The sequence below is a fragment of the Mirounga leonina genome, unplaced genomic scaffold (genome assembly GCF_011800145.1).
Source record: "Mirounga leonina isolate KUSES-001 unplaced genomic scaffold, KU_Mleo_1.0 Mir_151, whole genome shotgun sequence".
NCBI lineage: Eukaryota > Metazoa > Chordata > Mammalia > Carnivora > Phocidae > Mirounga > Mirounga leonina.
In genome coordinates this window covers 63,931,700-63,958,919 of record NW_023270377.1, presented here as the reverse complement: position 1 = coordinate 63,958,919, position 27,220 = coordinate 63,931,700, and the positions used below count along the sequence as shown (strand labels likewise).

General features: G+C 36.6%; 1 protein-coding gene across 2 annotated transcripts in view; it reads right to left on the bottom strand.

Annotated features, from left to right (window-relative positions):
- The window catches only part of SCN7A (sodium voltage-gated channel alpha subunit 7), an 86,635-nt gene extending 60,718 nt beyond the window's left edge, over positions 1-25,917 (bottom strand). Inside the window, exons 1-6 of one of the 2 annotated variants that reach the window (XM_035007845.1) lie at positions 25,589-25,917; positions 6,794-7,029; positions 3,898-4,010; positions 3,456-3,545; positions 2,024-2,152; positions 303-394 (exon numbers count right to left, since the gene is read on the bottom strand). In XM_035007845.1, the coding sequence (XP_034863736.1) occupies positions 303-394; positions 2,024-2,152; positions 3,456-3,545; positions 3,898-4,010; positions 6,794-7,029; positions 25,589-25,598 (670 nt within the window). In that variant the 5' untranslated portion in view covers positions 25,599-25,917. Of the gene's footprint in view, positions 1-302; positions 395-2,023; positions 2,153-3,455; positions 3,546-3,897; positions 4,011-6,793; positions 7,030-25,358; positions 25,468-25,588 lie in introns of those variants that run through there. The other variant, XM_035007846.1, reaches the window with a different exon arrangement.
- Positions 25,918-27,220: the final 1,303 nt, after the last annotated feature.

Below are 27,220 nucleotides of genomic sequence, written 5' to 3'. Positions count from 1 at the left end.
TATAAGTTCATATTTAAGATGGAAGGATAAATAAGAAAAAATAGAATATATTTTGATTAATCTCTATATTTTATCATTAAGTATTGAACCCATCTCAAATAAATAACAGTCAAATGTGATTTTTTTTTTTTTTTGCTCTCCTGGAGTGACTGAAATAAACTTATAGATCAGATAATTCGCTGACTTCAAAGATGAAACATTGTTCAATTTAGTATTTCTCCAAGCAATTACAGGGGAGTTCCAAAGAATACAGGGTAGTACATAAATCAAAATGAAGACAAGAACTAAATGCCATTTCTTACCTTGGTTTAGGGGAATAATTTTCAAAATTCTCAAATTTCTTGAAATTCTAAATATTGTAATGGAGTTGAGAGCTAAGTATCTTGTTATGTGCCTGTGGAATTAAATTAGAGTTATTTAAAAGTCATACTGAGTCTATGCTGCTTATCATTGACTTTTTATACTATTTAAACTTATTTTTAAAACCACATATCCAAACGTTTCCCTTGCTCTCATTGTTCCATTTTGCAAATACTTGCCTTATTGATTGGAAGACAAAGATTTTTACAGTGCAAGGTAGCCAGGTAAATATTAATCCACAAATTATGATAGTTTATAAAAGCTTGACACTGTGATTAGTCATAATTCTGTACCAGGCACCCTATATTATGTTCATAAATATTTTGTTATTTAATCACTGAAGAGGTAGTTAAAATAGGAAAAATCTATAGTTTTTTTAAGTAATGAGATTTAAGTACTTAAGCTTCTGATGATGATCATGATGAGGATGATCTTGATGGTAATGACGACGGTGATGATAGCCAAAGGCAGGGTGTATAGCGGTTAAGGGCACAGCCTGTAGCCAGAGTGCTTATGTAGAAATCCAGGCTCCCAAGTTACTAGCTGTGTGACATGCAAAAATTACTGATTCCTTCTTGCCTCAGCTTCTTCAAAATTAAAGTGGGGATAATAATTCCTAATGCTGAGGCTTTTTGTCGGGATTAAACAAGCTCATACATGTAAAGTGCATAGCTTAGCACCTGGCACACGGGGCTAAGTAGTAGCTGTGTTAGCTAAGTATAATCTATCAGTCCTGGCAACAGCAAAATAATGGTAGTAATCAAAGTAGTAATGATAATAATTTCAATGATATTAGCTACTATTTTTTATTGCTTACAACATGGCAGACACTGATTATGCGCTTTATGAAGTCTATTTCTTGTTTTAAAAAATCAACCCCAGGGCGCCTGGGTGGCTCAGTTGGTTAAGCGACTGCCTTCGGCTCAGGTCATGATCCTGGAGTCCCGGGATCGAGTCCCGCATCGGGCTCCCTGCTCGGCGGGGAGTCTGCTTCTCCCTCTGACCCTCCTCCCTCTCGTGCTCTCTGTCTCTCATTCTCTCTCTCAAATAAATAAAAAAAATAAAATAAAATCTTTAAAAAATCAACCCCAAACTTAAAAATGATTATCATTTCATTTTAAATTATATTTAACAGGAGTTTGGTGCCAGTGATCATTTCCTTAGCCATAAAACAGAGCACACTAAATAGAAATCATTGAAAAAATACTCATGTAAATCATTAGAATTTGTGTAACACTCTCGAAAATGTGTGTGAGTGTGTTTAAGATATTTTATTCTGATATCTAGTGTTTACTGGTCTTAAGCAATGTAGCTAAATAAAATGTAGGTTGGAGATGAAATCAAACATGTTAGGATCTTCTTGTAAGTCTCCAAGAGATTTTCTATGCACTGAAAATAATCACTTAAAATCCTAAAATTCAACCTCTGTTGTTTTGCTTCAGATAGAAAACAGATAATACCCCATTCCTTTCATTTTTATTGCGTATTCTGAGAGCTAGTTCAGTTGGAGCTGCCTGAGAGTCACTATGGCTATGATTTATGAAATATTTTTTTGTTCACAGAATTTTTGCAAGCAGAAAACTTTGTAAATCTTAATGTTTCTTTACGAAAAGTATTTACTTAGCAAGGTATTAAACTGTTTGTAATTTGAAGAAATACTCACTCAAACAAAGTTACACTGAAATCGAGCCAGTTCCATGGGTCACCAAAGAAATAAAAAGGTTCTACCCAGATGCCTCTTGCAATGAGTTTTATAAGTATTTCAAATGTGTAAATTCCAAGCAAAGTATTCCTGCAGAAAATTTTTCATATAAATGTTAAAAGTGAGAATAATGCATTGTCAGAAATAACAGGTCTATGGTAACTGTTTGGCAACCAACCAAACAACCAATCAACCAATCCACCAACCAACTAGACAACAAAAAGTCTATGCTCCTTGAACCATATGCTAGGGCTTTTAGGGTGGGCTATATCTTACAGCATTAACCATGAAATTTGACTATCAATTTTTTTCAACAAGCCCTAGCTAGAGTTATAATCTTTACATATATTTTGGTAAATAATGAAAATACAAAATGTCAAATTTATTCCACATTGGAAATCACACAATAATTAACTGAATTACAAGAGTATGAAAGAACTAATTTTATTATATGCATATATAAGAATTTTGCGGTGAATCAGTTTTATATTTACCTTCCAAAATTAACTAGTTTTAAGAATTGAATAAAAGCTTAAGATGTAGCATCAAGAAAGGCTTCTTCTTGGGGCACCTGGGTGGCTCAGTCAGTTAAGGATCTGTCTTTGGCTCAGGTCAAGATCCCAGTGTCCTGGAATGGAGCCCCACATTGGGCTCCCTGCTCAGCAGGAGAGTCTACTTCTCCACTTCTCCACTTATCTGCCCCTAACCCCCACTCATGCTCACCCTCTCTCTCAAATAAAAAAATTAAATTAAAAAAAAAAAAAAGAAAGGCTTCTTCTCTAGAACTTTTAATGGACCTTTCCATCATTGCGGTCTAATGCAAGTCAAACTATTCACATCACTCAAGAAAGAGAAGAGAAATAGAACAGAAAGGAAGAAATAGAAATAACTTTCTTAGAATGGAAAGGAATAAATGTTATTTGAGTTTAAAGCAAATCAGGTGTGGAATGTCAATAGTAAAGAAAATCTGAGGCACTGAAATAAAATATTAATCATTACTAGTTAACTTTACAATAAAACCTCATTTGTATGATAGATAGACATAAACATATAGCTAAGTGTTCAAACATTTATATCATGTTGACTTAACATGTTGGGAAATAGAAGCATTTAAAGTCCAACTAAGAATAATGAAAGGGCAGAAAAACATTAAAATTTATTAACTGATATATGTGTGTATTTGGTTTTACTTGGAAAATTCATTAGTTGTGCTATATATATAAAGATTATATTATGCACAATGAGTTTATATTACAATGAACATTATACATTAAATATAAATAGTAAATTGTAAAATGTTAAATATATAGTATATAATGTACTATAATGCAGTATGTTAAATATAAGATATAATCATATATTAGATAATGTATAATAAAATTATTTGACTTACTGTAATATTGGGCCCCATTTTGGCATCTCAGTCACGGACATAAATATGCAGTCAGTCAGGACACTAATTAAAATGAATAGTCGGAAAAAGGTAGGTTACAGTCAAGGAATAATGGATAAAAATAATATTGGAAATATGTGTTTCTATAACATGCTCATATGTATATACATGAGATAAAATAGCTTTTTAAATGTCAAAAAGAATACTATTCATATTGAAAATCAAGGAGGATTAAGATTTGTTAATATTTACTACTGCTGTGTGTACTTGAAAATAATTTTTAAATGTATGGAAATATGGAACACTTGGTGCAGTTATAATCCAGTTTCCAATATGACCTAAAATGAGATATCAATTCAAAAAAGAAAAAGACTGCAGCAATATTTGAATAGAATAGTTGCATTTGTTATTAGTACAGTCTAAAGCCAATAGAAAAGGATATGGATGTACCAAAATCTTAATAGCTATTCTTCTAGTTGAACTGAAAGGAGAAAATGTACACCACGTGGCATTGAATCTGAAGATTGTTCTACTTTTATTTAATACCATGAAAGTCTGTAAAATGAAAAAAGAACATCAAGTAAAATTACAAGTAGGAACTATAATCTCATCCATTATGCAACATATTGCCAATGATCATTTCAGTTGTGAATTCTAACAGTTACACTTTTCTTATATTTTGATATTCTTTTACAGACTAAATCAAATGGAAAGATTTCTTCTTTTAAACATTTTCACTGATATTTAGGATTATCTACCACTTTTTTTTTTTTTTGCCAGTGTTCTAACAAAGCCATTTGCCACACTCCAGTCCTCAAGTCTTCCTGCAGAACTAATGTAATAGGAAGAAATCATTATCCTAAAGGCTCATGAAGATGCATTTAAAGAAACTCAAATTTAGGGCGCCTGGGTGGCTCAGTTGGTTAAGCGACTGCCTTCGGCTCAGGTCATGATCCCAGGGTCCTGGGATTGAGTCCCACATCGGGCTCCCAGCTCAGCGGGGAGCCTGCCTCTCCCTCTGACCCTCTCCTCTCTCATGCTGTTTCTCTCTCGCTCACTCTCCAATAAATAAATAAATAAAATCTTTAAAAAAAAAAGAAACTCAAATTTAATGAATATAAAAAAAGGTTAATTTTACTTCAAAGCAAATAAGGCATGCAATTACAATAGTAAAAATCACCGAATTCACTAAGATATTTTATTAATCACTAGTAAGTATCTATGGTATAAAACCCCACTTGTATGTTATCATTGACATAAACATACCTAAAGCAGAAAGTTACATCATGTAAAAGTAATATACTGGGATATAGAAGCGTTAAATCCAGAAATAATGAAAGATCAGAAATATCCTAAAACTGAGTTATATGTGTATATGTGTGCGTATATATGTGTGTATCTATTATAGATACATGTGAAAGTGTCTACCTGTGTGTGTATGTCTTTGTGTGTGTGCATATATATCAGATATACACTTTTACTGTATATGCATATCCACTTGGAAAATTCATTTATGATGGAGTAAAAATACATTATATATAATATTATACCCATTATAATATAATATAGTATATAATATATAGTATACAATGTAATATGATACAATATAATATACCAAATGATATATATAAATATAATCTATTACATACATAAGTATATTGTATGTTATATATAATTATATATTAGAGGTATCTATGGTGAATGTATATTGGCATTTATATTTGTGTCTATATATATAAATATATTAGTGAAGACAAATATATATGCATTGATATTTTATGAATACATGTTCTAAATGGAAACCAACTGTGTTATAATTCTCCTTAATAAAACACTTTTCCAATATACAGTCTGTGGACATTTTGGCATGTATTGTAGTTATTTTCCCTCTTTCCATTTCAAAAGCAAAGACAAAATAAAAGGGCCCCCCAAAATCTGATTATTTAAAATGTGCTTTCTGTTATTTTCCAGAACAATCTCAAAATTCATACAAGAGGTAATATATGTGTGGGGCACTGGGGTGGTGCAGTTGGTTAGGCATCTGACTCTTGATTTTGGCTCAGGTCCTGATCTCAGGGTTGTGAGATCAAGCCCAGGGTCAGGCTCTGCACTCAGCATGGAGTCTGCTTAAGACTCTCTGTGCTCCTCTTCCCCACGCTCTTGGCATTATTAGTCTGTCTTCAAATCCTGTTGTTTCTTCTCAGGTTTGTTAATTTTTCCCTCCTCTGAAACCTTCCTATAATCCAGGCCTCTTGACTTCAGGCCTGGATTACCCTCTTTCCTATATCATCTTTCTGACTCTATCTCTTTTATGCAATAGTAATTTAGAGGTCTTCAGATTTAAACTTACTTAAACATTGCATTCATCACATCAGTTCTTTGGCCATCACATTAAATCCATGTTGACATCTTCATTTCCTCATTCCTTTATTTCCCACAACTTGCAATAGGGGTTGAGTTCTACCATCACCCTGTTTCTTCCTATTCCAATTAATATCAAGATCTTCCCTTTGTACTGTTAAAATGTGATGTGCTCTCCAAGCTATAATTCAAATTCTTTTTCTTAAGGAAGACTCTTCCAGCTTTGTCAGCCCACACAGATCTTTGCCTTTACTAAGCATGATTGTTCTTATTTTTATCATTTTTGTGCTTGTTTTTGGATTGTTCAAATATTTAGTTGGCTCCTCAAGCCATTGCAGGGATAAGACAGGATGTGAATGTATGAATTAATAAAAATGGTAAATAAAATATAGATTGGTTTTATTTTCCCATCTACTGAACAAGCTTATTCAGTTGAACATTTAAAATTATTGTACATATTATAAAAATTTTATATTATAGTTATTTTAAAATCAATAACCTTAAGTAGCCAATCATCATGCTCCCATAAAACAAGTCATTTACATTAGGCCATAACAGTATAACCTATTAAAAGTAGAGTAACTCCCAGGCACCTGGGTGGCTCAGATGGTTAAGCGTCTGCCTTCAGCTCAGGTCATGATCCCAGAGTCCTGGGATCAAGTCCCGTATCGGGCTCCCTTCTCCTTGGGAGCCTGCTTCTCCCTCTGCCTCTCTCTCTCTCTGTCTCTCATGAATAAATAAAATCTTTAAAAAAAAAAAAAAGTAGAGTAACTCCCAACAAACTAACCTACCAGGCAAGCAATCAGTTTTGATAAAAATCCCAAATATTTGTGAAATTTCTTATCCAGTTTTTTATAACTTAAAATAACTCTTTGACGTATTCTTCATTCTTTTTAAATCCTATACCAATTAGACTTTTTGCACATCTGAAAAAAAATAATGAAAATGTAGTCACAATTAGTTCAATTAATCCTTACATTTTTATTCTTATAGTATGGGTCTGCATCTTCCAAGGGCTCCAACAGCATTCCTCGAGGGAGATTCCCATAAACAAATGGAAGCTCTTTTCCAACTTCCAAGTCAGCGTTTGGCTTTAAATCTCTTTGTTTCTCACTGTGCTTTTTAGCAGTATGCTGTTTCATAAGTTCAAGAGACTCTCTGGTGAAGGGGACAAGGCCCTTTGGTTCTGGGGAAGCCATTTCCAATTTTGTACCTGCAAGAAATGTATTTTCTTCAGTTCTATATAAAATTTGGGTATATAAAGAAAAATTTTAAATTACAAATGGTTAGGATATGATTAAAAGAGAACAGCAAACTGAATACATGTATTCAAAGAAAATTCCTCAGTTTCATAGATATAGGAGTTGTTAAACTAGGTTTTGTTGTACTTGATATTATACTTGTTTGTAAGTTCATGAGTGACCAGTCCTACTTCATTTACTCATCCACTGAATTCTCTTTGTTTTATTGAAATCTTCTTATCAGTTTCTCCCTCATAATAAAAGAGTTCTAAAGCTCTAGAGATTTGGGGGGACCAAACCTAATTTTTTGTCTCTCAGCTATATTTAACCATTAACTAAACTTTTCTTCTTTAAACTCATTTTCATTGGCTTTAGGCCCCATTCTTCTGTGTCTCCTCTTATTGCTCTGATTACTTCCTTCACTCAGTTCTTTCTCCCAAATTTTAATTTTGATATCCTTTAAAATTCTGCCTTTCTTTTCTGTTATATCCATGTTTTTGGTGAATACATAGGCAAACACTGAATTTCAGTTACTGTACATGGATATTTACCAAGTCCATTTCCCAAAACACTCTCTTCCCCTCAATTATCCATGTGACAATTACACCAATAATAACAATTTAACAAGTAAAAACAAAATTCATTGTTTTCCTGAATGACTAGAATTGTTCTTTAACCTTTTAGCCATAGTAAAAACAAACACACATACAAATACACAAACTTAATACCTTGAAAATTATTCATGACATTTTTGTTTGTCATCAATTCCTCTGCACAAAATAATTTTCTTACAATTATTTTCAATTATGTATTTAAATATTATCCATTGTTTACATATCTATGTCAAGGTAGACATCTTTATAATTCTATATCTGGATTGTGCTAGTAGTCTCTACAGGTTTCTCTCAGTTCTAAGTCTTTGCCTATTTCAAGTCATCCTACAGGCCACTGAAGTTAGTTTTCATTAAATATAATTTCATGCATCAATTCCCCATTCATAATTTCATTTTATTCTCTCACATAAACATATGTTCTTTTGCTGATTCTCTCCGTCCTATTTCCTGTTGAACACACCTCACATATCATACTTTATTGAGGGAAGTCAAAACGCTTTGAATCAGTACAATTTATAAATACAAGCTACAGATAACTGATGTTTGCTCTTACATATAAAATCTTCCTTTAGAATATTTAATAAGCTTTCAAAATTGTATCCCTTACATGGAATTCCTTAAATACATATTAAATAGTTTCTTAATGACTCATGGTTATAGACTAATATAAATAAAAAAAAATTCATGAACCTTGGAATTAAATAGACCTACATTCAAATCCTAAATTCTGTCATTAATGTTCTTAGTGGTCTCAGTAAAATTACTTAACGTTCTTGAACCCGTCAGTCATAAAATTGGGATTCCTTCTCAGGTTAAAGAAGGATAAAACAGAATAATATGGGTGAAAATGCCACGTACAGTGATTGGCACACAATAGGTGGGAAGTAAATGTGAATTTTCAATTGTGATAAGATTTTATATCTTAGAATAATGGGCCAAATCTAATAGGATAAGATATAGCAGGAATACATGTAAGGTTTTGAAATTTGAACCAAAACAACCTATCTGTACATGTTCAATAGATATGTTTTTGCAGAGAAAACTGCCAAGGGATTTTACTTAATAATAATCGCAATATAAATCAATACCGGTTTGTTTCTGTCAAAAAAACCTAATGTAACTTTTGTCTGTTTTGAAGGAAGATGGAGGAGGCAATCTTTATTTTGCTGCGTTCCATAACCACACCCGAGAGGCCTGTATGTAAACTGAAGGGTCTTCAAACGGGATCAGAATGTTGATTAGACTCAAATCACACCATCTATAGACCGGTTAAAAGAATGAAGGCTATGTTAGTTGAAAGCAGAAAAGACTCAAGTGGAACATTATCAATTCCAAGTATCTCAATGATTCTCACATAGAAGAGAAATTAGATTCAAGTATTATTAAAAAAAAAAGAAAAGATGAACTAGGATCATTGAGCTGAAGCAGAATACATTTGGCTTAAAATAATAAAGTATTTTTTAAATAGCTGTTAAGACATAGAATAGGACGATTTGGACATTAATCCTTCTTTATAACTAGCAATATGAAAGCATGCACTTCTTGACAGTTGGGTAGAATAACTTAAATAGGTCCAAATATTGATTGGTTGCAACCTTATAATTTTAGAACTTTCCAACCTTAAAATCTTTGGATTGAATTTTCAGAGTATCACATGACCTAAAAGTCTGGGCTAACTATTAGCTAAACTGAACCTATGCAGCATTGAATTAACAAAATCAAAAGCATCTTTTTTCTTTTCAGATTACAATAAAAGTACTTCTTATATTTTATATTTTTAGGATCCACTGTTACTGCTAACAAATATTATTAAGCTTATATATGTAAAGAATATTGTCCCTAAAAGTAGATACAAAGGGAGGTTCAAACTTATTGCAAAGACACTGTTATTAATGAAAATATTTTTGAACACTTTCCACTGAAACCTCAAAATTAAATTTGCAAGCCAGCCTTTTTTTTAAGCTTATTTATTAAAGTAATCTCTATGCCCAACGTTGGGCTTGAACTCACAACCCCAAAATCAAGAGCTGCACGCTCCACTGACTGAGCCAGCCAGGTGCCTCTGCAAGCCAGTCTTCTTATTCCATTGTACAAATATAATCTTTTTTTTTCCTGTTATCACCTCATACATAGCAAAACAATCTTTGGTTCCTTATTCTGTCACCTACTAGCTATGAGACCTTGATAACGTAGCCTGTCATACTTTCTTCATATGTAAACTTTGGGATCCCTTTTGTATCTCACAAGGTCATAAATATTAAACCAGACCGTATACAGAAAACCTGGGCCACAGTACTGACTTTGCCAATGTTTCTCTCTCCCAACTCAGTCAGTTATCCCAGAAGCCATCTCTAGTAATGATTTTAAGGTTGAATGAAACCACTCTGGGTTGTTGACTAAGTGAATGAATAGACAGTGGGCATTCTCTTAGACGGTATGACAAAGAAAGGCAAGCATTTATCAAATGGAACTGGCTTGCATCCTACTTTTAGATGGCTAAGTGCAGACTTTAAATTATTGATCATTACATCATAATTCAGTGAAAGCATTTCTGTGGGGAATTTATAAAGCATACTGCTTTCCAGTGAGTGATCTTAATATAATGCTAAAGCCTGAAAAATATAGAAAGATTAGTAGTTAATCTGTCCATTAGAATGTCTTTCTAAAAAACTGAATAGCTAAAGTAAGCTTTTGGCAAAAATTGTATCAAAGTCAACTCAGACTTGGCTTCTAACAAGTTCCAGTTGTACTGATATTTTATATTGTTGATTAAAAAACAAGCCAATTCTCTTGGACATCAGTTGAAAGGAGCATAGCTGGCATCAGTATGGGGAAAAGAGATGCATTCTTTTGAAAAATATTCTCCTTAAAACAAATTTCAAACATATGAAGTAAGTCAATATTTGTCATAATAATAATGGCAATTTTACTTATAGTTACAATTACTGAGTGACTACCATTTGAGAAGCACTGAACTAGATGTTTTTAGTTCTATGATCTCATAGTCTCACATACCCTTGTGGTCACCATTCTACCAGTGAGGGAGCAGAGATTGATGAGTTTCATGATTTCTCCATCACTGTATAGCTAGTTAGGTGGTGAAGGGAGATGCTAACTCAGGTATGTCTAAATCTAAATTTGGGTATCTTTAAACTACACCACAAAAAAGCTAAAAATTTTCAGACAAGTGTAAACAATCGACACCTCTGTATAGCTACCTTAGACATATCCAAAAACCAATGGGCTTACTGGGATAATTTGTTTCACTGAGTAACTGACCAGTTGATGTCATGTGAGATGTCTGGAAATTTTCTTTTTTGTAAATGTCAAAGTCAAATATTTTGGAAAATTTTGGAAAATTGAAGGTGAGCTAGCATAGTGGACATTAATTTGGAAGGGAGGAGGTGCTGCCTAGCATGTGATCTTCTACATAGATTTAGAAAATTTGTTATTGTATGAATCATGGTGGGAGACCTCCTACAACAGAAGTGGAAAGGACCAGATAATGTAGATAATGACTTTTCCAGGGTCTCACGGATCTAAGGAATGACAACATGACCTTGCCAAGCCAATCAAATGCATCAGCTCAAGATTTCTAATTTTGATTTAATGACACAAAATAAAAGAGGCAGTGAAGAATCCCTTTTTTGCAAGAGAGGCAGAAATTTCAGCAGAAACTTTCAGCAGTTTTGGGGTTGATAGTAGCAAAAGAGGCAGTATCATTGACCAGTGCTGTCTTTTTGGTTGTCTGAGCAGAGGTATTCCGATGCCCACTGGCCTGGTTCTGCCTTATGATGTTGGCTGTGATCTTGGCTCTGACTTAGTATACTCTGCTTATGCCCCCTCCCCCTATTTTCTTTTGTAGATACCCAGATTTAGTATTACTGAGGTTAAGTTTTAATCTATCACGTGAATTTATTTTCCCCAGACTAATTTTGTTGTTGTCATTAAACATAATTTGAAATATTAGTATAATATAGAATCTACATAAAAACTAAATAGTTTGCTTCAAACAAGAATGGAAAAATAGAGGTTATTAAATAACTGATACAGGGAACTTCATGGAAAATGTTTTTTCCCCCCATTATTTTCACAATTAGGGTGAGCATTCTCTTTCTGTTAGTCATTTTAAATCAAATTTAAAACTTACTTTCCATAAAGCTTTTGGAGCATGAAAGAGTGTGCAAATGAATTTGGTTTTCATTATAGGCATTTTGAAGTTCAGGCATTCTCTGCCTTCTGGTTACGCTGATGGTGTGGGTTTTGTGTAGTTTTGTTTTTCTTTTATCCTGTATTATTTGGGGAGTATATATGTGGAAATTCAGAATTGGGCAATGTCCATTATCCTTGTTCCATATACTTCTTATAGCCAAATAAAACTTGGATGGTTCAGTGATTTAAATGAAAAATAAGTTTAAAAAAATCTAAACAATGAGGGGTGCCTGGGTGTCTTAAGGGTCTGCCTTTGGCTCAGGTCATGGTCCCGGGGTCCTGGGATCAAGCCCCACATTGGGCTCCCTGCTCGGCAGGAAGCCTGCTTCTCCCTCTCCCACTCCCCCTGCTTGTGTTCCCTCTTTCGCTGTGTCTCTATCTGTCAAATAAATAAATAAAATCTTTTTTAAAAATCTAAACAATGAAAGTTATAAAAAGAAAACTTAAGTGAACATATTTATAATAATTTAAAAAAGGAAGTCCTAATTTACTGAAGCAAACTACTGGCTAAGATTTGGGGAAATAAGCACTCTAATAAACTTTTTTTGGTAGTGTTAATAGTACAACTTTTCTAGAAGGAAATCTGGAGCTAGTTATCTAAATTAAAATGTATATACCTTATCCTAGCAATTTGAGTAATAGAAATTTATTTCATTGGGGCATGGCTGGGTGGCTTAGTCAGTTAAGTATCTGCCTTCAGCTCAGGTCATGATCCCAGGGTCCTGGGAAGGAGTCCTGTATCAGGCTCCTTGCTCAGTGGGGAGCCTGCTTCTCTCTCTGCCTGCCATTCCCCCTGCTTGTGCTCTCTCTCTCTCTGACAAATAAATAAATAAAATCTTTAAAAATAAATAAATAAAGCAGTATTTTCTAGAGAACATATTTTAAAAAAAGGAATTTACTTCATTGGTAGACCTCAAACCAATTTCTATGAATAAGATTGCTCAGAGTAGTATTTTGATAGCTAAGAATAAAGCAGTCAACATGATCTCAGATGCAGCTACTAAAATATATTTATACACACACACACACACACATATATATATCTGGATCATATGACTTACTGTCATACCATATAAGGTATATGGAATATGGAAGAAGTACCAGTTTAGATTAGGGATAAGAGAGGTAATGTTTTGTATTTTTGGGGTTTGAGGTGTATCTGAAATATCCAAAATCAAGAATTCAGATATTAACTAGAAATTTGGATCTGGAGCTTAATAAAGACAAAATGTATATGTGTGTGTATATATTTTATGTACACACATAAATATATGTGTATATATTAGTATACATATACATATATATACCAAATATGGTCATATGGTTATATAGATATATAAATAGTTGAAATCAAAAAAGTATAATAGATTATGTATACTTGCAAATGTGAAATTCTTTATAGAATGATATTAAGAACAGCCCATTGAAAAGCATCTACCTATCATTTAACATTTGTGATTTAAAAAAGTTTATAAAGCAAGTGAGTATATGTATCACTACTAATAAGTGTTTTAAATCAAATGGATAAGAAATAAGAGATATCAGTCGAAATATTGAAAGCACTTAAAGAAAAGTGGCATACATTGGGAAACAATAATAAGATGATTACTGGCTTCTCATCAGAAAAATACAGAAACTAGAAGACTGTGTAATAATGTTTTTAAAGTGTTGAAAGAAAAAAAAGTCAATCTAGAATTCCACATAAAGCAAAAGTATCTTCCAATAATGAAGACAAAGATATTCTTAGATGTTTCAGATGGAAATTTAGATCTTCAAGAAGAAATGAAGAGCAAGAGAATTGGTAAACATGTGGGAAACTATAAAAAATATAAAGCATAATTATATTCAAGAGAATAGACAGAAAAATAAAAACTGTGGCATATTATATAATAGAACACAACCCCAGCAATAAAAACAAATGAAGTAATGATAGACATACAGATGAGTAAGTGCCAAACATTACACTGAGTGAAAGAAGCCTTCCAGCAAGTATCACAAACTACATGATCCACTTTATATGAGGTGCTAGAACAGACAAAACTAATCTCTAGGTGTGGAACAGGAATTGAGTGGGAGGGATGATATACTTTCTGGGGTGATAATAACGTTCAACAGCCTATTAGGAGGTCAGAGCACACAGGTGTACATGTTTGTGAACACTGACCAAATGATACCCTTAAAGTTTGTACATTTTCCTTTGTTTTACCTTTAAAAAGCCCATAAACAGGGGTGCCTGGATGGCTCAGTCAGTTAAGCATCCAACTCTTGATTTCAACTCAGGTTGTGATCTCAGGGTTGTGAGAGGGAGCCCTGCATCGGGCTCTGGGATGGGCCTGGAGCCTGCTTACGATTCTCTCTCTTTGTTTCCCCCTGCCCTCTTCCAAATAAATAAATAAGTAAAGATAAGAAAACAAAAGGCTTGTAAACAAATACTGAATTCTAGTTAAATGTATGAATTATGAAGTGTTTATGGTGAGGTCTGCTGGTATTTGCAACCTATTTTGAAAAGCAATATGGAAATATGAAGAACTGACAGGAGGCTTGAGGAATGCATAGATAGATAAATGATAAACTAAATATTATAAAATGACAATTGAAGACTCTAGGTTCTGAGTGTATGGGCGTTCGTTACACAGTTCCGTCAATTTTTCTGTATGTTTAAAATATTTTTAGAATAAAAATTTGGAAAAAATGTTTGGTTCTGGAGCTAGATTATCTGGATTCAAACCTGGGCTTTAGCATTTTCTAACTATGACCTTGAGCAAAGTACTTAACCCTTAACCTCTCCACCCCTCAGTTTCCTAAACCATCAATGTGAATAGGAAGTGCTTACTTCACAGGGGAATGTGAGCATTGAGAGAGTTAATAAGTAAGTATAAAGTACTTAGAACAGTGTCTGCTGGTTACCTCACAATAAATACTAGCTATTACTATTTTTAATCCTTTAAAGCATGGTAATTTTATTTTTTAGCCATCTTTTTAATTGAAATTATGATATTATTTCATGGAATTTATAAAAAGAATGCGCAGAATGTTATTTAATTTCTTTTTTTTTAAAGATTTAATTATCTCAGCAGGTAAGGCAGAGAGAGTCTCAAATTGACTCCACGCTGAGTGTGGAGCCTAATGCAGGGCTCGATCTCACGACCCTGAGATCATGACCTGAGCTAAAACCAAGAGTTGCTTAACTGTGCCACTCAGGTGCCCGTTATTTAATTTCTTATTGATAAATCAAAGTAATAATAATATTCAATTATAATAATTGCAATACTATGACATCCTTAAATAATTTTTAAAACTCAAAGAGTTCTGCTTTTTACATTTTCTTCTGCTTTACTTATTTGTATCTCTTTTATCATCAGACTTCTAGATTTTATTCCTGCTGCTTACAAGTTACTTGCTTCTATCTGCTTCCCCTTCCAACGATTGCCTCCAGCTTATTAGGTGTAAACATCATTATAATAAGCTAGAGATGACAACCAACCAAACTTTACAGTTCTGGTTCTTCATAAAACTTCTCCCTCCTCCCTATCCCTAAGTGTCATTATTTTCTTATCCTGAGATATAGCTGGAAGGGTTGAGATTGATGAAGATTGACTCTTGGATAAATAAGGCAGAACACACATCTCTTAAGATTCCTAGATTCCACTCAGCTTTAGGAGAAGCTGATGCTATTTCTTTTTATCATAAGTATAATCTAAATCATGTCACAACTATTACCCAATGACTTAATGTCCCAAGGGTATAACTATTTCTATGTAAGTGGACAGATTGGAAGGCAGCTGGCCGGACAGACTTAACATAACATAAATAGCCTTCTAGTCCTGTAAGCAGACAAGCTCCAGTCTCCAAAACTGGCTCAGGCTTCATTCTATTTATTGCATAGCTAATTTATATTTCTGGATTCTTTGTGTATTTGCATCTCTTCACTCCAGTTGGTGATCACTTTGTTTCATTCCAACTATTTTTCTCGCCCCTGGAATTTACTCTTTCCTGACTTAGATGACTTTTGATTTATAGCTCTGACCTTTACATTCTCCGTAATTGTGTTCTGCCCAGAGTTTAGTCAGTTCCGGCTAAGGCTCCTCAATATGTGTGTCTGACCTAGTACTGACCTACTTTGGGTCCCAGTTCTGGGCTTTTGGTGGTTTCAGATTTCACGATTGCTCACTTCTATCCCTCCTTAGTTCCCCTGTCCTAACCCCTCTCAGACCCCTTGGAGCACATTATTGGAATATGTAATCTTGCAGGAAGAACTATGTTCTTATTTTCATTTATAATTCTATATTTTACCATTTTAATTTCAGATATATTTAAAAATTGAGCTTCAATTTTTCTTTAAAACCTGTTTTTGCATTTTGATATGTCATTTATGGCAGTAAGTTTAACCATGGTGTTTGCTCTTGACATAATTTATTTAGCAATCATTTGTGGAATATATACTCATTAGGTGCCAAGCACTGTGCCAGACAGCAGCGCTGGAGATATTAATAAAATATAGTCACTGAATTTAAGGACAATGGGAGACAGACTTGTAAACAAATAAGAACCAAGTCATCTTGGGCATATCTGAAAACTAAGCTTTGGGGGCGCCTGGGTGGCTCAGTCGTTAAGCGTCTGCCTTTGGCTCAGGTCATGATCCCAGGGTCCTGGGATGGAGCCCCGTGTTGGGCTCCCTGCTCGGCAGGAAGCCTGCTTCTCCCTCTCCCACTCCCCCTGTTTGTGTTCCCTCTCTCACTGTGTCTCTGTCAAATGAATAAATAAAATCTTAAAAAAAAAAAAAAAGAAGAAAACTAAGCTTCAAGAGCAACAAAGACTGAAATTAAAATCATCTCCAACATGTCAAAATTTCCAATAATCTCAGAAAAATTAATGTCTCTCTTCTTGAGAGAGGAGCAGTCAGACTGCTTCAGAATGACACAGTCAATATACACAATAGAATTAGAAGTTCATAACCAGGGTCAGATAACAAAGTCTCTCTTTTTGCATCTGATTGCAAACTTAGGAAGAACAATGAACAGAAGGAAAACTTAGTGGCAGTTGAAACACCAAGAATGGATGCAGCTGACTGGGAATAGGATCTCAGTGAGGGTCTCCTGCCTCACTAAGGAATGCCACTATATATAAAAGTGATAAAGACAATAGAAAGTGAGGTTGCCAGGAACACAAAAGTAAAGTTGATTCTGCCTTAAATATTCCTACTCGAATCTCCTAAGACAACAAAGGTTTTGATCCCTACCAATCAGTCTGTGAAAGGGGTCTAACCCAACATTCCAAACCCCTCAACACCCCAAATTTCTCCAGATGTTCTCAAAACTTCTACTGCTTTGAGAAATTGACCTCTAGAATTTCTGAATTATCCCTTGTTACTCCAACAAAATGAGAAAGTTGTAAAGGAGCCAGGATCTTCCTAGAATTGTATTCATAGTGAACCCAATCTGTCAGATCCTTGACCAAAAATTTCTGACCAGAGGCCATGTTAGGGCTCAACAATTGAGAGAAAAGTACCCTTTGTTACTTCCCAGAGGAATGCAAAGGGGCTCTCTCATGCAACCAGATTCTATAACTTGCCTTCAATCCTCAAGTACTTGATGCAACCGGCTCCAAGACTTGACCCTGGTTTCTGTTTAAAAAAATCCAAACTGGCACTCTCCCTGGAGCTTTTGGGGACATTCACAACTAGCTGACCTCCATGAGCATCCTCTTAACCTGCAGTGAAACTGTTAGATTTCCTTGAACCTTCATTGTTGCCCACCTTTTGAGCAGTAGAACTAAGCTCAGAGATCCACGAACTCTGCCCAAAATCTGTGACCAGATGGAAGAGTTCAAAACCAGTTGTCATGGAAGGCCAACCACAGACCTCTGGCACCTAGTTTGGCTCTGGGTTAGCTTGAGATGGGCACAGGACCTTGAACAATGTACCAGACCGTGGGCAGCTGACTAGATGTGAATCCTGGGGCCTCTGAGAGGACAGAGAAGGTGAGAGGTGAGAGTTGTATGGAAAGAAAATCCTCTTAATGCAGCTGATTTGAATTATACCAGCTCTTGACTGCATATTAGAAATCTCCTGGTGCTAATATTGAAAATCTAGGAAGCAGTAGCCCAACCCAGACAGACAATATCAGAATATCTTGAGCTTGGGCCCCTTGAGATGAATCTAATGCAGCTTGCCAGACAGAAAGAGTCTTTTGGCTGATATCCAGGCTTCATCCACCCACCTTTATAAAGCAAGCCGAGACATCATTACATTTTGGGGGATTGTTTTTTTCTTGTCTGAGCTCCTAACTATGAGAGATGAAGGTATACCAGAATTGCTAAGGCAAATACCTGCTTTAGAACATAACTTCTCCAGAAGATCCATATGTTTTTCACCTCTTTGGGTAGTTTTTTTTCCCTCAGCTCTAAAAGAGTCATTCTCTGTGTTTATTTGGCAATGATCTTACCAGATGTGGCCGTTTTGCCACAGAGGTCCTGGGGCAAAACAGCTCTAATGTTTGAAATCAAAGAAATGCAACTGGGACATCCACCTTATCCTATTGCTTCCAGTTCCATCCAAGATAATGAATCTATCTTTTTCTTCTACTCTTCCTCTTGTTTCCAATACATCTAATTTCATATTTAAGTAGCATGGCCAAAAGTCACAGTTTTGGAGGACAGTTTGGATTTATGCCTATTGTTGAGAACTAATTATTAATAACATCCTTTTTCCTTTTCAAAATCATCTTTAGCGGGATGATGAATGACGCCGCCATCCAAGCAGTGAGCCAACGTTCAGCCTCTTTAGCTGAGTTCCCAGGGAAGAGGCTACGTGGATAGAATTCTGTATCGGCAACTGCAGCTGCATCTTCTCAGAGATAATGAAGGACAGGGAAGAAAGAGGATTCCAGAAGTCAATGTTTTTCCTCTCTCCTATGTCATTCCCTCTTGCTTCCCCATCCCTTAGTTTGATTCCCAAAGTAGAGCCTGCCAATAATGCAGTCAGGCTGGGGAGACAGATTCCACACATGTAGGAAATGATTGCCCAGGACAGGCACAGCTCCCTTACTTTTCTCCCACCTTAGGGAATGGGAAACACTGCATCTAAATGATCAACCTTTATGCTTTCTGGGAAGCTGGAGTTGATCCTAGGATGAGCTAGAGTAGCTTTGCCAAAGAGAATTATGAGATGTTCTACTGTATACCAGATAATATATATTTGTTCTCCTAATGTATTTTCTAAAAAGATTTATAGTAGCTTACAAGGGTGTAGATCAGATAGCAAGATAATATAAATTAAGAAAAATGAAGCAAAAATAAAAATAAGACAGTGGATCCACAGAATAAGGATAATATCCCAAATGCCAATTTCACTCTGACATAGAATAGGAGATAAGAGTAAAAAGACTTCTCACTTAGTTTCCAAAGTATTTTCTCTATCAGACATGGACAATGCATCAAGTCTATTGCACCAATGACATTCAGATAACTTTAAAAAAAAAGTAATGATAGTAATGACAAGGCTGATAAACAAATTAACTAGACCTTGAGAGCTTGTTTGGAGGTTCTAGCAGGGGAGCGCAGCTACTCGTATACCCTTGACCGAAGAACAGTCCTCCTCTATCGGGGAAGGTCGTCCTCTTCGACTGAGCGCGCAGCTTCGGGAGGGATGCACATGGAGCGGTGAGGGAGGAAGGGGACACCCGCCTAGCCAGCCAGATCAGCCAAATCAACCCTGGCGATCAATGGGGTGACAGATGTCGCAGCCAGATCGCCCTCACATCCAACAAATTAACTAGAGACTGGAAGGTACTACATGCATAAGTGAAGGAGACAAAGTTAATGTGATCATTAAACTGAATCTATAGTGTTGAGAGTGTAGGAAACATACCAGCTTCAGTGAAGTGACCAATTTAGATTGACATTTTTGTTCACTCAGACCACTTAAATGCACTTCCCATATATATTATGGTTTATATTTCATCTTTCCCACATTCTGGGATGGCTAAATTCTCTGGTATAGAGCCTTTTCCCTTAGAGCTCTCTCTCCCCTTTTTTTCTCCAGGGTTTACAGCTTAAATGATATGAGAGGCACTGATTTTTTCTTATGGAGGGTACAAAAATAATATGATTGTCTTTTAGGAAGCAGAAAGCTATGAGGAAAGATGACTGAAGCTCATGAAATTCTGACAGATATGGATAAGATTAAAACAGTCAATCATTTTTATAGTAAAGGTCTAGAAGACAACATTGAAACTCTTCTCAATGGATGCAATCTTGATATGGAAGCAACAGGCATCATCCTTACACAGTTCATCTAGGAGTGTAAATAAGCACATTATTTTTTCTGTTTGGCAATTTTGCATGGGCCCAGCAATTAACTTGTCCTATGAATATTCTTGTTGAAGTTTGAAGAAAGTATGTTTGCAAAGATGTTAATCACACTATACTTTTAGTTTCAAAGACTAGAAACAACCAAATAGTCTAACCTAAGAAATCGATACCATAAATTTCAAAATGTTGCTATAATGGAATGCTATTTAGTAATAATGAAAAATGAGATACATATGTCTGTGCTCAGATGGAAAGATTCCCAAAATAAATTAGTGAAAAACCTAATGTTGAAATTGGCTTGCATTGTTCACCTTTGACTGAAGTATTTTATAAGAATTACATACATAGTGTTATATATGCTAGTGAATGCTTAATGATCCCCCTCTGGAAGGAAGGAAGTTGCTACATTTATGGAGAGGGGTTGTAAAAGTGTCAGGGGATTTTGTCACCTTCTGGTTAATATTTCTATACTACTTGAACTTAATTTACCATGTATATGTACTACCAAAATCCAGAAATGGAGAGTTTACACACTGAAGGCTTGGGAAAAAAGAACAGATTGACCAGAGTGGCACCAATCCACCTGGAATTTGGTAGCTGTCTCTCCTCTGGACTTGAACTGACTTGGTGTTCTGCTTTTTGATTATTTTTCCACTTCAGCTGCTTACTTCTTATTTAGTTTTGATGATCTTGTTCCTACTTTTACCTCTCCTGAGCATACAGTCTATCTTGCCTGACTTTCTCCTTTGTCTTTGGACCTGGATTCTTCCTGTAGCCCTGCTCTGATCCCAGGTCAGTGTATTTTGGCTTCAATATACCCACTTAATTCTGACTCAACTCCCTCTGACAATTTCAGCCAAGTATTCCTAGAATATATCATCCTGCAGAGGAAAAGGGTAAATAAGTAACTTTCAGAAACATACGTATGCATTGCCATTTTGTTTTGATTATAGTCCCTAAGAATTATAATCCAGGAATTCCTCTGGATTCAAAAACTAGGAAAACACCCTTGTAAATAAATGAGTACCACCAAAAATCCCAACAGACAGGTCCCAACTGTTCCTCAAATAAAAAGATCTCTTTTGAGGACTGAATTCCCCCCCAAAACTTAGTAATCTTGGATTCTAGTAATGGTTCATTAAAATAATCAGGAGCTGAGGTCTTCACAAGTATTTTCTTGCCAGGGTGGAGGAGTGCAGGTCATATACATTCAGAGTGGTACAATTTATACTGAAGAGAAGAAATATGGACAAAGGTATCATGTGACAAAATCTTAGTGTCTGGTCTCAAATTCACTTACCAGAATTAGCCCAAAGAAAGCTCAGTGGACATTTGAAAGCCCTGAGTGGGTGCAAGACAGTAAGTCACTGTGTAAAATGGAGTCTCACCAGGGTGAGCCATTATGACTAGTCATGGAGGCAGGGAAGGCTTCCAGGAACATGAAGGAAAGCTCCCTCAGTTTTAACTAAGCCCACTTGAACTTCTCTATGGCAGCCTTATGGTTCACTAGCATGTTTCACTTATTTCTATGGATACAATAACAACTTCCAAGCTGTGCCTGTCCAGCCCACCAAAACAAGAATATTGGGGAAATGCCAGAATCTTTACAGAACTAACTGTTCTTGTGACCCTAGTCAGTCAGACCCCTGACCAGAAGAAACTGGCCAGAGTCCATTTAAGAGCTCAGGAAGGAGGAATGAATTCTTGCCCCTGCTAGAGTAATACAAAGGAGAGATTGTTATATATGTAACTTCTATACCCATCAGCAATCCTGAGGCCTTTTCGCCTATGGTTTTAGATGCAATTAGATCTATGGAACACAAAATTTAAAAAAAAATTCCCAAACTGTCACATTTACTGGAACCCTGGAGGTCTCTTACAACTGGCTACTTACCTCTACTTCTGATCATTCTGAAAGAGTTGGTCTGCTTTTCCAGGATCTACTCCCACCTCAAAACTACTCTAGCTTTTCAAATGAAGAACCAAACACATAGATATTCAACTCCTTCTCATATTGAAGAGCAACTTTGAAACATTAGGGTGAGACTGGATATGGACCAGAGCCAAAGTTAGAGCCTATAATCAGGTGCTTGGACCCTGCAACCTCTGGGACAACTCAGAGAATTAAAGACTGGTGGATCAATTGCCTCACTCTGGCATTTGAAATAGAAGGGAAGAAATATTCCACTCAGCACCATATATTCAACCAGGTACTGTGGCTCCTAAATCAGCATCCTTTGGTTCTAGTTTAAAACCAAATGCTCTGTCCTACTAATCTCGGACTTTTAAAGTCATAATTTCTCTGGCCCGGGTTGGGGGGGTGTTGGTGAGGGGTGCTAGCTTCAGCATTTTGACCAACCTTTTGTTTGATGTTGATATAGTCAGTGTGGCACCTGCCTGCCACCACAATGATTGTGGTGTCCACAGCTGTCCACAGAGTGGTTACCTTCAGCTAGCAATAGGCTGAGTCAATCCAGTCAGGAATACTCTGTATATAACAGGGATAACTCTTTGCAAGGCAAAGGAGGGATCTCCCACTGGCATGGAGTACAACTAGAATAAGCCTGTTATAAATAGCAATGAATGAACAAATCCATGGAAATTATAATCCCAGATGGGCTAAGAGATACAGACCAGCTGAAAAACATCCCTAGAAGCCCTCAGGTGAAAACTTACTCTTCAGCCTTAAAGGTTTCCTCCTTCAGCATTGCAGAGGTGATGACTTACTTACCTGGCCTTGGTCAACCCACACTAATAGAAGAGAAAGGGGCCAACTCAAGGAAAAATGAGATCTGTACAAGTTCATATGATGGTGGATGGCTACATTGTTAATAGCTAGTCAGTGTGGGCGGGACTTACAGATATCGTCTCACAGCTGACCAAACTGATACTGGTTAGTAAAAATAGTGTAAAAATTTAAAATAGTAAATATTTTAATATTTTAATATTTACTATAGTAAAAATAGTAAAAATTTCTCGTCCCAGAAATCAAGAACATCACTTTTATACTAATGCCCCCACCATAAGCTTTTAAGAGAGGGTCTATAATGCTAGCCATAGGGTTGTCAGTCAATCTTTGAGTAGCCGCATTGTGGTACAGATCCTATCCTAACGAGATCTAGGACTGAGATGTATTAGGATACTTCTTCCCTAAGTAAGGTATTGAGCAAAATATTGCTGTTTCATTCCCAGGGTGCTTTAAAGCTGTATTCATCCTACCTGGGCAAAATTAGTCGGAGTGTATATCAACTACCCTACCAGAGCCTCTTCCACAGGAGGCTGTGAGACAGAATGCCAGGATGTTTGGCTCTCCCTTCTGCTCCTTAGTGGAGACTGATAAACTGCAGCAGGTCGTGGGGCCTGCCTATGTCATAGGGGGTCTATACGTCCCTTTTCTTGAGCCTACATCCAATTTCAGGTTTTTCTCCTCTTGTTTTCAAACACATCGACTGGAAAGAAGGGGCTCACAGTACCTCTTCCCTGAGTCCAGGATTACAGTGAATCCCAGCAGTTAAGAGTAGAATATTGTATACCTAAACTTTCTTTTCTCCTACATTAATTAATGGGCCAAATAAATTTAGCAATATCCAATCTACTTACATCCCAAGAAGTATGACCACATACCTAAAATAAAATTTAAAGCTAAAAAGAGGAAGAGGGTAGAGCTTATTTTGAGAATATTCAAAAGTATTTAAATATGAATTATTAACCATGGCACACAATTTTGTGAAGATGGAGTCTCACAGGTTAGAATATACTTTAAACTATAGAGGTGCCAAGAGATCAGAACCTGGATTTGAATTTCTTTTCCTTTAGGGCACTGTAGTGAGGCTGTCAAAGCCCCTTTCATTTTTATATAAACATAAAATGAGAGCTAGAATAAGGAAGTGGATAAAAACACAAAACAATTCCTTATACAAGCAACAGTTACACACGATATTACATTTACAAAACCCTTCATGTAATCTGTGTTGTTCAGTCCTTATCAGGATATGTAAGCTTTTGATGTGTCATTTACAAATAAGAAGAATAAAACTTAATCAAAAGTTAAATAACTCATTTCATTTTTGAAAAATGAAAATCAATTTTTATAATTCTAAATTTCAAAGTCTTTATTGGACTTCAGCTTAGTATTGATTAGCCAACCAACCTCAGCAGATTACCTATGGGTCTTATCTTCTTGATTTGTAAAACTAGTGGCTGGATTTTAGAAACTTTAATTAGAGCTGGAAAATAGCAGGTATGGTGCACAAGACTCTGTTTACTACATGGCCCAGATTCTTTCTATTTTGCCAAAAACTACTCTCTTGAACAATAGCCAGGAAGAAAAGTATCCACAAAAATACCACCCAAACTGGGCGCCTGGGTGGCTCAGTCGTTAAGCGTCTGCCTTCAGCTCGGGTCATGATCCCAGGGTCCTGGGATCGAGTCCCACATCAGGCTCCCTGCTCCACGGGAGGCCTGCTTCTCCCTCTCCCACTCCCCCTGCTTGTGTTCCTGCTCTCACTATGTCTCTCTCTGTCAAATAAATAAATAAAATCTTTAAAAAAAAAAAAAATACCACCCAAACTTCTCATTTCAAGAGAATTTTCTGGCCAATATCCAAATTTGACTCCATCATTTCCATTAATAAAAGGAGCATATCAGTGTGTCATTCCACATATTTTTATCATTTGTCCTGCTTTGACCAATATCCTAAGTATTGGAGGCAACATATAACAAGAGTCACAATGAATACATTATCACTTCTAGAAGAAAACTTCCAGAAGGTATTCAGTTTACAGGCTAACCAAGACAAAATCAGAAACAAACCTGTTGATCCAAACAATACCAAAATGCCCAGCCATTTAAACTGGGCACACCATTTCCCATCACATCTATGGCTCTGTTTTTTGTTTTTGTTTTTTTTTAATTTTTTAATCCATGCCTCTAATTTTATACTGTTGATTCACATATGAAAAGCACCAATTTTAAAATCACTAAGTTATTTAAAATAAGAGACAAGATTCCTTCAAAGTATACTCCATCCTGAGTAAGCTTTTATTCCCTCTATTCTATCATTGTGTCATGTAACCTAGAAGTCATTGCCATATAGGGTTTCTAGAAATTAGAAACTCTTAATTTCTGCTCTGTTAGTGTAAAGCATCTTGGCTTCAGAAGCTTACCGGGTGGGATGAGAAAACTGACCGGGGACACAGTGCAGAGTAAACATCCACACACCAATGCTGCCTTTGAAGTAGCTCTCTTAATTCAGGTCCAGAATCTTAAATCTACTGCTCAAGACTCTAAGGGTGTGTATGGGGTGGGGCTGGCTGGGGGTGGGCGGGAAAGGGTGGCAGCAGATGGCGGCTCTCACCATCCTGGGGCTGGGCACACAGCAAGAAAAGGCACTTACTTGCTACCATGTGACGGGTCTCCAGCAGCACCTGAGGGAACTCTGAGAAGCAGAACTCCCTGGAGCCCTTTTCTCCTCCTGGGCTTCTTTTTCTTCCCGGATCTCTCTGGCTTTCCCAGTTCTGGTTGCTTAGGAGGTGCTGCTAGGCTGGCGTCTCTCCTCACCAGCTGATGCTACAGGTCACGACGGCTCGGCGGTGAATGGGCCCCACTGGATTCCCAGCTAGAAACCGGGTCCCTGGGGTGGCTGCCCAGCCACTGGCCCAGAGAGCCCTCCTGGCCAGATGCGCAGTGGAGCCGCGCCTGCCGCCTTGATGCTGTGTTTATGTCTTTCCCACTCCTCCCTCCCATCTCCCGGCCACGCCACCGTCTCCCCCGCCCTCATCCCCAGGCCGGTGCGCGACTTGGCCATGCAGACCGGGCGTGGGCGGGGTGATGGAGACAGAGACCCGCAGCCGCCACCGCTTAGGCCTGACCGGCAGCTGCTCCGCTCGGGTCTCCTCCACAGCTGCTGGAGAAGGGAGGGGGCGAGAGGAGGGGATCCGTGAGGAGGGGGAGCTGATGCAAGAGCATGAAAAGATGGAGAGGATAGGAAGAGGGGGTATGCAGCTAAGGGTTTTGGAGGGGTGGGAATAAGAGAGAGAGGAGGGGAGAGGAAGAGAGGAAGGCGGCAAACTCAGATCTTCACCTCCAGTTGCTTTCTCTCTCCCCTTACCTAGCTGTCCCAGTAGAGCTTGTCAGGGGCAATTGTCAGCCTGCAGCATTCAGATCTGAACATTGCTTAGGAGTGTGGGGGTCGGGGATGGGTGTGAATGGGTTGGAGCTATTACAACCTCACTCTGGATTTCTTTCCCACTCTGGTAACTTGAGATACAAAGGGCAGAGGAAAAATCATGCATATTTGGAAAAACTGGGTGCAACAATCAAGTTTGGGGGTGAAAAGAAGAGCTGTTGGACCTTCTTTCCCAAAGGGAGTTTGGAAACTTGGCTACACCACAGAACACTCATTTTATAACCCTATCTTGTTTGAAAATGGTGAACTAATGAATCGTTGAACATTACATCAAAAACTAATGATGTACTATATGCTGGCTAACTGAATATAGTAATAAAAAAAAAGAAAAAAATTTTTACAACACACCAAGAAAAAATAACAAAAATGAGGAAAAGGGAAAAGAAATCGTGTATATTTGTAAGAAGCTCTAATTGTATATTCCAAGGCATGAGACAGAAGGGTAAAGAGGAACGAAACTAACACTGGTTCTATGCAAACCATGTCAGGGACTGCATGTTTCCTCCATGACTCACAGAAAAGGCCTTGTTACATGTATTTTGTTTGTTTAAATTACACACTTGTTATGAAAGATTTCAAACATATACGAAAATACAAAGAAAGTATAACAAACTCCTTTGTACTCATCACTCCACCTCAATCACACTGCCTCAACTATTATCAACACGTAGCCAATCTTGTTCTATCTATACTTGCCCCCTCACTTTGGATTAGCTTAAAAGTAGTCCAGACATCATAATATTTTATCCAAAATTATATTAACTTAAGACTCTGAATAAGATCTTTAAAAATACAACCCCTTCAATACAACCCAGTACGATTATCGTAACTAAAAATTAA